Genomic DNA, 11,094 nt, shown 5'->3' on the forward strand with positions numbered 1-11,094 from the left:
GCTTGAATTGGGCCTGATTTTAACTCAATTAGGTCTGCTGAGACTAACTCATCTCAATTGGGCTTGGACCCGACCCAATTGGGTTCGAATTCAATCTAATTTACTCAATTTGGTCTGTTCAGACTCAGCTCCATTTAATTAGGTTCAGACCCGACTCAATTCGGCTTGGATTTAGCCTGATTTATTCAATTGTGGTTCGCTCAGACTTAGCCCAATCTAATTGGGCTCGGGTTCAGGTTTAAAGTGGGTTTACTAAACCCACTTTCTTTTTATTTGGGCCTAACAGGTTCAGACCCAAACCTGGATCCGACCAGTTAGGCCGGACCGGTTTAAGGGCTCTTCTCCGGCCTTCCAAAGGCTTCCGCCTCTTCCACTCCCACTCCCCTCTCTCTCTTTTGGTCTCTCTCTCTCTTCCTCCTTCATCCTCCATCGAAGCCCTAGCCCTTCCACTAGCTGTGGCCTTCTTCTGCTTCATCCCCTTCCTCTTCCCTCGTCGTCCTCCAGCACCTCCCCTTCCAAGAGTTGTGGCGGCGGAAGAGGAAGGGTTACCCCCCTTCAAAGTGGTGCCGGTAGGGGCGGGGGGGTGCTTAGTCTTCGGGAATCCCTTATGTATTCCGACCATGGTGAAGTAGAGCCGTCGTCTGAGGATGAAGCCTCAAGGTTTGGGTAAGTAAAATATATTTATTTTTGTTTAACTATTTTCTTCTTTCTTCCCCTTCTTCTTTTCTTTTTCTTCTTCTCCTCCCTCTTTGGTGGCGCTACCACCTCCTCACCGGGAAGAGGTGGGGCATCGGCCGGAGGGCTGGCGGCCCAGCCGCACCTTGTGCCCTAGGGCAACCGCGGCCGAGGCCACAGTGCCCTAGGCGCTTGGAAGCCAAGCCCGTGCTCACAGGCCGAGCTCAGTTGGGCTCGGCCCGGATGGCTGCTGAACCTGGGCCGTCCCTGGTTGTGATCGGCCCAGTTCCGTTATTGGGCCTAGGCCGGCCCTGGGTTATACTCAGGCCGGCCCACGGTCTGTCCTTGTGCATGGGTCTGGCGTGGGGTGGAACCCGTCGGCCGATTTCCATCTCCTTTGTGCCAGAGTTTTTTTTCCTTTATTTCACTGTTGAAACAGAGGGGAGAAACATTCCATAAAGAAACTCTCCTCTTTCTTAGTTTAAACCAATTTACTTAAGTAAACCAGGTCTTACCCTGTTCTTGATTGGCTGTAGCCGAGCAGTAATCCCTTCCACAATCCCTCCTTCCTCTCCTTAGGGCTCTAGGGTTCCTTTCCTTTAGCTCTTCGAGTCAAAGGTTCGGCTTCTCTAGTACGGTACTCCAGAGGAGCTAGGGATAAAGAGGGTATAGTAATCCATGGTTAAAAATTGGGAGTTTAAATAAACCCCCTTAGGCGGTGACCTCTGAAGAGGTGGCACCCTCTCCTTCCTCCTTGCTCAGGAAGCCTACAGCTGCCTTTTTCCTCTGGCCAGCTGGGCTTGTTACTTCAACTTGAGGTTGGAGGTGGCGGACTCCCATTCTGCATGGATGAGGGCCCAACAGCTAGCCTTTTCCCTACTGGCCAGCTGGGGCCCATCACCTCAACCTGGGGTATGAGGGGGCAGCCTGTAAATGGGTTGCCAACCTCGGGCCCAAGTTGGTCCATTTAGTGACCTAGCCCAATACCCTTAAACTGGGCTTCAAAAGTATTGGGTCCAGTTAGTATTGGGCCTGGATATTACAGGTTGAACTTTCTAAAAGTTGGAAAGTCATTCTAAGAGAGAGGCTTTAGCTTTGCATAGAGCTTGTTCACGTGGACTCCAAATAAGGAGTTGTGGTGCCCCTTCCCCATGGGCTAGACGAGAAGATTGCTAGGGTGCATGACACATCGGGTCCAGTCCTTGTGGGACCAGTGCACTCAAAAACAAAAAAAAATGAAGGGAAGGCCTGATTAGGAAGGAAGCCGTTTTTGACAGTGAAAAGCTGCCCTGTTCTTTTGGGAATCTAATTGCTCTTCTATTCATGTGGGAGTCACATTCTTTGAGATGCTTTTTCTTCTTCTTTCCTTTTTATAGTTTTAGAGTTAGCTTATACTGCAAGAACAGTGCTTAATTCTGTCTGAATTTTCTTATAGTTTGGCTTCCTGTTGGCTGTTCAACAGTCACATTGGGAGAAATTTAGTCTTCATCTTTGTTTGATTTTATTGTTGTTAATTACTCTAGGGAGAGGACATGTAATTTTGAGAGACATCTATTAAGACATCTAGTAAGGCAACCACTGTATTTATCTCCAATCAATATATACCTCAAGTTCCACAGGGCAAAAGGGGATGGTGCAACTGATGGGGTCAGTGAGCGCTGGAATTGGTCCATTTACCAGATATTACGCTAGTGCCATACTGGAGGGGAAATGTATTGCCGAATAGAGCAACTTGCTATACCATTTTCTTATTTTTGTAGTCATCCATAAGATATTGAAGATGGAGAAGTGCATTTACTAACAGTAAACAATTATTTCTATAATTCCAATAATGCTGCACGCATCACAGGCCAGTTTAATGGCTCGTAAATTTGGTTACAAACACCTTATTCCAAAGCTACCACATACTCGAAACAGCGTCATGCATGGATCACCATGCTCTCAAAGCCTCATTAAGGGCAGAAGGTAACCTGGTAGTTGCTCCCACCGGGGCAGGTGAAGCTGGTGTTGACATAATCATCCGGGTAGCTAAACGCATTCGGGCACAGGCTCTTAAAGAACTTGGAATAGGTGGTTGGCTCGCAGCTGGAGCCGGACGGGCAGCAGTACTGAGCAGTCTTGAAGATGGTGCATGGGTCATCGCAGCCGCCGGTTACTTTGAGCGCGCTGGGACACTTCCCAACGACGTCGGCGGTGCATTGGATATCCATGCTGCAGTCCGACGAGGTGGAGCGGAAGTCCATGGGCACGTTGAAGCCCTGAACGAGGGAGATGTCGTTGAAGTCGAGGTTGTGGTACTGGTTAAGGGCGAATTCCGCGAGGGTGTTGGGTGGGGAGCCGTAGGAGGTGCAGGCGAGCTTGCCGCAGTCGCCGGTCTGGCACTTCCCGTTGCCGTTGGCATCGAAGGAGCAGCCAGTACGGGGCCAGATTCGGCCACCAGTGGTGCCGGCGTTAACAGTGACCGTCCAGGTCTGGCCTTTGTCGAGCTGCTTGCCGCCGCCGACGTTGCCGGTGGCTGCCCATGCAGCCCACACGGTGTAGGAACATTGGTTGACGACGTTGAAGGTGGCGGCGTGGGAGAGAGTGAGGAGGAAGAAGGGGAAGAAGAGGAGAGTGAGGGAGGTCGAGGAGGCCATTTTGAGACACAGGAAGATGGCTCTCTGGTTGAGGATTGTGTGGGGTTCTGGGATGGGCAATAAGAGTATTTATAGGGCGATGGGGGAGGGTAGGCTGAGGAGGAAGCATTCTGTTTTCTTGTTTTTGTCCAACGTAGCCAGCGTGGTTTGGACCGTTCAAAGATACGATGGAATTGTCTACCGAGAAATCAAGACTTTAAGTAGGGACGACAGGCGGCTTGACTGAGAGGGGCAGAGAAACGAAAGATAATGCTAACTAGGCTTAGCATTTTTAACACGTCTAATGCTGCGTTTTTTTCCAGCTTCGCTGCTAAGCAGCTGCCACCTGATTTGGGAAACATGCTGCAGATGCCCATAGTAAAATGATAATGTTGTGAGAAGTATAACGTAATATATTTGACTAATTATATGCTAGTGAATAATCCAAAAATAAGTGCAACATAAGAAACTGGTATATATGCACGTCGAGTTCTGTCAAAATTTTAGTTTTTTATTTTTTCCTTGAGCCAAGCTCTTCTAAAAGAAAATATTTAAATGACAAATAATATTAACGCACTATGCCACCCGTTTCATAGTTTTCTGAAATTATTTTTTTCCCCAAAATTTATCCCAACCCAGACTAATTGCAATAAATTTCCAACATTTTGGTTTCTAAATATGTCTGTTTAAAACTTACACAGAAAAAATATGTATAAACAAGTGTTTACATCTGCTTGCATTTTAATATGCATAAACTCATCTTGAAACTTGCTTGCTTATATAATTCACTTTTTTTAGAGAGTCTAGAGAGTCTGATCCCCACCTTTTCTGCCTTATATCTATCCCACCTTCGAGGGGCCTAATCCAATCAGGATCGAATCCTCCGGTCCTTTGCCCAAGTGGTAAGGAGTGATATTATTTGAGCAAGTACCAGCTGAAAATACGTGTTTCTGTGCTTAAAACTATTTCATTTTTAGATACTTGCATGTGTATGTGGATCCATAAAAAATGAAAAACCTTAGGAGCCCTCTAATTATCCATCCATCTCTTATGTCAAGGCCAGCATCCTTGCGTCCATCCGATGGTCTCTAAATTCCTTAACTTCTTCTAATATTTTCCATGCACCAAATTTGACTATAGTTAATTTCCTTGGTGGTGACGATGTCCAACAGATAGAAATTGTGGGTGTGCTTGCTTGGTTCAAACCAATTGGTTGATCAGTTTCTAGAAGCCTTTTCTAGATGGACCTACTAAAAGAAATGGTAAAAATCCCATTTTCCAGGTGGATTTGCACTAAATCAAACAACACTTGCTTATGGTGGCCTTTCATAGATTTTATGAGGATACAAATTCTCTTCTAAAGTTTACCATGTATGCATTTTACTTAGGGTAACTAGGTCAATTTTTGCGAATGAGATGAAGCATGAGTGAGTTGAAAGTCATATGTAAAATTGATAAAAGCACTTTCACGCTGTTTTTAAAATATCATTTATATATGATATTAAAAAATATAAAGCAATCCATGAACTATATGCATGGCAAATATAGGGGTCTCTCGTACTCACCTAATGTGTTGATGTAACAAATTTAAAGTAAAGCAAGCGAGACTCAAGTCCAACTCACTTTTATCCAGCCTCTAATGACTTCACCAATTGAACTAATTCATTACAATTTAGAATTTCACTCAAAAAAACAGATTTTCGACAAATTCATATTAATGTATAATACTTACAATTTTTGAACTAATGCCTTGGATGGTACTTTAAGATGATTGTCCTCGACTATGTTTTCAAAATTGTTCTTACAAAAATCTTAATCAAACTCTTCTAGATTCTTTCCATTTCAATGGTAGTGTACCCATGCACTAATTCCTTTATTCCGGTCATCGGACGAGGGGTGAGCACTGATCATAATTGAGGTTGCTAGCATTAAAATTATGTGTTTCATATTGTGAAAAACAGGGTTCTAGTAAAGAAGTTTAAATAAGCAATGATAGCTTTAACCTCTAATCTGATATAGTAGAGATCTGTAGCTTAAGTGCTTTTTTATCACTAGGCAAGCCCACTTATACCCAAGAAACTAATTAATAAAATAAATAAATAAATAATCTTGTTTTTGGATTAACAAAAGGGCGGTCTTCAAGGAACTAGCACTACGTCGGCTTCTTAATAAAGTTTAACTTGCAGCATCAAGGACTTTTTTTCTTTTACAAAGTATAAATAAATTGTTGAGCCATAATTTCTTCAGGCTTATGGGGGAATTCGTGAGCACTATTAAACTAATGGTAAGTCCAATTTCGTATCCCTTTCCTAGATCACTGCATGAGGGGCACTCTGAGACAATTTTTTAGATATCATGATGTCACCATTGTATGGAATTCCATTTCTTAGAAAAGTTGTAGCTAAGAAGTAGAAGATGATCTCTGGATAAGTCCGATGATATTTAATGTTTGCCTCTTTGGCCTAAGTCTTGGAGGATCAACAAAAGGAAGACTAGTCAAATAGGATGACTATGTCAACAAGTGCATGCACCAAGGATCGAGGATTGCGATGGAATATTCATGTGGGAAGTTCCTCATCTAAAACCAATTTCACAGATTAAAGCATGGCCTCCATATGATCGTATGGGTTATAGGTTGCAATTGACTTATATCGGGTAAGACAAGTTATTAAAGTGGTTAAGTATAAGATATATTTAAAATAGACTCAGTTGAAAAACCATGTCACTGTAAAATTTATAATTTCTTTAGATTAAAATTATATTGTAGCCAAATTAAAGACAATATAGCAGATAAATCTTCGAACGGTTTCATAAAAAGGCATATTAGGATGCAATATACATTCTTAGATTTTCGAACGGTTTCATAAAAAGGCATATTAGGATGCAATATACATTCTTAGATTTTCTAAATCTTGCCTTATACTAAAATTATTAGATGCCATTTGCATCTTTGCATTCAGTATAATGGGTATAACATATATACGTACCATACATGGATGGATGGATGGATGAATGTACAAGACACATACATATGTATATATATACAACACATATACCTATATACACATATATAAATATACATGCATACATATGTGTGTGTGTTGTTGAATTTACAAGTCATAGAGATCGAATCCAAAATGACTTAGAACACTCATTTGAGTCTAAGTCGATTTATTCTATTTTATATATTGGATTATCCTGATTATTGTAGGAATACTAATTCGAGTTTAAATTGACTTACTCTATTATATATATCTCTTGTAGCCCTAAGGGATGAGAGCAATTGAGTATCCTAGAGATTAGGTATATTGGGGCTAGATTTTGTGCGAAAATCTTGTACTTTGTTATCTTTAATTTTTTTTATAGTAAAGCTTTTGCATCATCTCTACCCGTAGACGTAGGTTAATAGTCTGAACTATATAAATATTGTGTTCTTGCTCTTTTCTATTTTTCTTTCTTGTTTTGTTAGTTTATCTGCCTGTCGCAATAAATGGTATCAAAACCTTGGTCTTTTCGATTAGAATTTCGCAATGATGACTACAAAATTCAAAATTGAAAAGTTTAATGGCGCGAATAATTTCAGTATTTGGAAGATTAAGATGCGAGCCTTTTTGGTGCAATAATGGTTGTGGAAGGCATTGGAAGGCAAGAAGAAGTTATCAGATAGCATATCTAATAGAAACAAGAAGCAGCTACTGGCAAAGGCATACGATACAATTCAATTATGTTTGGCAGACGAGATGCTCAGAGAAGTTGTTAAAAATAAGACAACTGCTAAACTATGGTTAAAATTGGAGGGTAGATACATGACCAAGTCATTTCTAAATAAATTATATTTGAAGCATCAGCTCTACCACCTACGCGTGAAAAAAGGTACGCCTGTAAAAAAATATATAGATGAATTTAATAAAGCTATCTTGGTTTTAAAAAATTTTAGTGCTCTAACTGATGATTAGACCCTTATTTTGTTGTGCTCATTACCATCCTCTTATGAGAATTTAGTTGATACTATACTGTATGGTAGAGAATCTCTTTCAATTAGTGGTATAAAAGATGCCTTACAATCTAAAGAGTTGAAGAAAAAGAAATTTGGAAGTTATGTGGAGAATGAAGGAGAAGGCTTGATTGCTAGAGGTAGGAGGAGGGAAAGCGGTTCTAGCAATATGGGGAAGACCAAATCAAAGTCAAAACATAGAAACATCTGTTGTTTTTACTGTCATAAGAAAGGACACCTTAAAAGACTTTGTCTAAAGAGAAAAGAAAATAATGAAAAGAGAGAGCTTGACTCTAAAGCAAATATTAGAATATTATAGGAAATTTCTGATGACGCTGGTTGTGAGGTTTTGTCTGTCAGTGTCAGTAGCTCTAGAAGAAGGTGGATTCTTGATTTTAATTGTTTCTTACATATGACTCCTAATGAAGATTTGTTTTCTACCTATCAAACTAATAAAAGGTTCTGTTGGAAGATAATAAATCTGTTGTGGTTGTTAATATTGGAACAATTTGATTTGAGACCTATGATGGTACTGTGAGGACCTTAGAAGTTTGGCATGTTCCAAAATTGAAAAAGAACATGATTTTCTTGGATACTTTGGATTCTCAAGGGTATAAGGATACTCGTGAGAATAGTTGTTGAAAGTCTCTAAGATGGTCCATATAGTGATAAAAAGGGAAGTCGGTCAGTGGCTTGTATCATTTACTGAGTAAAATAATAAGCGATACTGCAACAGTTTCTTCATCATTAGGGTTGTTAGATACGGATATTACTCAAACTATGCTGGTTAGTTCTTTCCTTTAGCTGCTTTTCTCTTCCATATTTCTCGAGATTTAATTAATGGGTATACAAGGATCATCTTGTACGAGTTGCCCACCTTTTTCAGGTTGGGTTTGAAGAATCCTAGCATTTGGAGCTATCCTATTTCTTCCTCTCAGCTTGCTTCTTTATAAGAGAGGCCTCAAAGTTGGCGAGACGAAGTATGTGGCCCAATACTCTTTCCGAGGCATCCTTTATTTTTTTTTTTTATAAGTGAAAACAACAATTTATATAGCTCTAATGTGAGTACATCCTGCTAAATTACGAGAAGGTAAAAAGTACGAAGAAGAAGAAGGTATGTCCACTGGGGATGTCCAAAGAAACTCTTCGGAATGTCGAGGCGTCCATTGATGAACCTGAACTTTATCCGTGCTGCTATAGGGTTTGGGGATCATAATCTTTTTTCACTTCAAGCAAGTTGAGCACACCCTCACCCTGGAGGAGGCACTCAGCACACGGTACAGTAAACATGAGTTCATACAAAAGAAATCTTTAGAATGTGATCGACAGTTAAATCAAACCATCATAAGCACAAACAAGACAAACCAACCTGTCCGGACACAATAATTTGAAATCTCACCCCAAGTCATGACTCAAGAACTCTTTGCCTTGCACCTAAATAAGACCTTCTTCTTTTTGAACGTGGTATTCTCAATTGATATCACAACCTTGCCCGGCTCATTGTTCTTAAACGAGTTCCGAACTGGTCCTCCCTGAGCTCCCATTTTCTTGCCCTTTTGAATGATGATGGTGTATGACCTTTCATCGGTCGGTATAAACTCCTCTTTGTAGTTAACCTCCCAGCCCAAAACAGTCAAATCCCAAATGAAGGTAGTCCCAACCTGCACTCATCAAGCTCAAAATTTACCAATCTTTAGAAGAATATCATGCACTAAAATACTGTCTCAATAGCTTAAGTTTAGAGATGTTAGCTTAAGGGGGAAGGTTTGATGTTTTACCTCTGGCACAGGAATTTCTACATTTTCTGTGGAACCAGCTTTAACTCTGAGCTCTGTAACCCTACCATCATCGGCGGAAAATTCAGTTTCATTCTCGCGTTTCAGACCACCATAGCATACAGGGATATTTCCAGCAGGAATATATCTGTAAGGAATATCTGGATTGCTAAGAATTTACCATCATATTTTGTACTTGAAACGAAGATGGTAGCTGAAATGAAAAAACTTACTTCAGAAGAGTTTCAGTAACCTTTGACGAGCGTGCAGAGACAAATTTGCTCCTGGTTCTTTGGGTTAGGAAAGGTGACAGGAGAGCATTGAATGCATAGTACCAGAAGGGGACGTTGATGAAGATCTACACTTCGGAATCATCGTCACAGTAGTTAAGTATTTGAGATAATTCAGTGTCGGGAAAAAGAATTAGTGAGAGAGCAGTAAAAAAAGCATACAGATCACTGGATTACAAAAGTGACAAATAATGCCACACGCCAGAACTACAAGGATGAGAGTGGCAACAACTGCAAGAAAAATGCTATGAAAACATGACTGCAAGAACTGGCACATATTAACAATCAAATGGTGTCGCTAATCTCTTCAGAGAGTATTAAAATTAGCATCAGTAATCAATGATACATGATCGTATTCTTCTACAAAATTTTGTCTGAAAATTTTGCTTATCTGTTGAAACAGCAAACTATAAATTACTTTCCAGGGGGGAAACACTGCAGATTTCAAATCAAAATTAAACAATAAAAGCAAAGAGAAGATTATCATCTTGGTTTTCTGCTAACTTTTGTCAGAAAATTCAGTATCATTCTCAGTTTCAATTTCAATAGCAGATATTTTAATTTCACATATTAGAAAAGTTGAATAAATGATTTAGATGACATGAGGCATGGTGGAACGATACTAACATTCTTAGCAACAAACTCCGGGTAGTTGTTCTGAAGCAGCTCGACGGCCTGATTAATTGTGAGCCTCAGCTCCTTCTTGGAAGGCCCGGGGGAGTTCTTTAGATCAATGATATTGACAAATGAAGCAATAGAACCCGGCTTGAAGTCTAGCTTCTGAATACCTTTCTCCATCAGCTGAACCCTCCACCTCACAAACTGCTCCCTCTTCTCCTCTGTCCCAAATGCCTTCATGTAGAGATCTTCATCCTGGAAAACCCCATGCACATTGTAGCAAACTGGACGTCCCTCGCGATCGACGCCATCCATGTAGCATGCATTTGCAAAATCTGCACCCAAGGAATCTTCATTGAGGATTGAATCAACTGCCGATTCCTTCCTCCACTGGAGTGTGTTCTGGAGCATCTCAAATGCTTCCTTAACTTTGAATTCTCGAGCTCGGAGAAACTTTAGGAGGACTACATTGTTTCTCTCGGGGCACTTGCTTGGCCGAAGTGGCACTCCCCATAGGGAGATGTCTTTGTCAATGGCCTCTGCTGCCTTCTCCTTGGCAGCCGAGTTATCCTCTTCATCTTCTCCATCAGGTTGACGTCTCTCTTTTTTATCTTCTTGCCGCTTTTCCTGCCTATCCTCCTTCTTGAAGAGCTTTCTCTTGAGGATGGCCTCTTCGACCTTTCCTCGCAGCTCCATCAAGGCCTTCTTCTCGCTATATTTTAAGTCAGAGAGGAAGTTGCTCTCCTCCTTGAAGGAAGAATTCTTCTGCATAAATGAACCCAGAGTTTTGGCCTCTTGGGGTACTTTGACCTTCTCCTCCTCCTCCTCTGCTTTGGGTTGCTCCCTTTTAGCCTTTTTTGTCTCTACCATCACTGCCTTGATGACCTCGGCAGGCTCCTCGACCGCCTTCACAGCAATATCAGCCACCTGGGTTTCCACGGATTTGTCTGCAGCGGCCATGATTGGTGCAAGGGGTGCAGTTGGGATCAAAGAAGGCAACGATTTCTCAGTGGAAGAAGTTTTGAGGAGAAGAAGATGAGGCTTTGGCTTTTTGGAAGAAACAGGGGATTGGTGCAAGAGGTCCTGCAAGGCTGGTTGACAGGAGAGACTGGCGTTGCAAAATGGAA

At 41.2% G+C, this 11,094-nt stretch overlaps 1 protein-coding gene and 1 pseudogene across 1 annotated transcript; both read right to left on the reverse strand.

Annotated features, from left to right (window-relative positions):
- Positions 1-2,467: 2,467 nt before the first annotated feature.
- LOC103706518 (protein P21 pseudogene) lies at positions 2,468-3,349 on the reverse strand (annotated as a pseudogene).
- A 5,137-nt stretch (positions 3,350-8,486) lies between these two features.
- LOC103709855 (patellin-4-like) lies at positions 8,487-11,094 on the reverse strand. The gene is made up of 4 exons (XM_008795379.6): positions 9,977-11,094; positions 9,293-9,417; positions 9,063-9,207; positions 8,487-8,945 (listed from the first exon to the last, which is right to left on the reverse strand). Exons 1-4 carry the CDS (start codon positions 10,925-10,927, stop codon positions 8,697-8,699), a joined length of 1,470 nt encoding a protein of 489 aa, XP_008793601.3. The 5' UTR covers positions 10,928-11,094; the 3' UTR covers positions 8,487-8,696.

The sequence above is a fragment of the Phoenix dactylifera genome, chromosome 1 (assembly GCF_051530095.1).
Source record: "Phoenix dactylifera cultivar Ajwa chromosome 1, Ajwa_hap1_PhDact_Kaust_v1.1, whole genome shotgun sequence".
In the NCBI taxonomy this organism is placed as follows: Eukaryota; Viridiplantae; Streptophyta; class Magnoliopsida; order Arecales; family Arecaceae; genus Phoenix; species Phoenix dactylifera.

Bases quoted from the DNA above. Each gene is read 5' to 3' on its own strand.
- LOC103709855 (XM_008795379.6), bottom strand. From the start codon at position 10,927: ATGGCCGCTGCAGACAAATCCGTGGAAACCCAGGTGGCTGATATTGCT. The intron at 9,418-9,976 runs GTTAGTATCGTT...TCCGAAGTGTAG, and splicing joins CGGAGTTTGTTGCTAAGAAT to ATCTTCATCAACGTCCCCTT. The intron at 9,208-9,292 runs GTAAGTTTTTTC...TATTCCTTACAG, and splicing joins GTTACTGAAACTCTTCTGAA to ATATATTCCTGCTGGAAATA.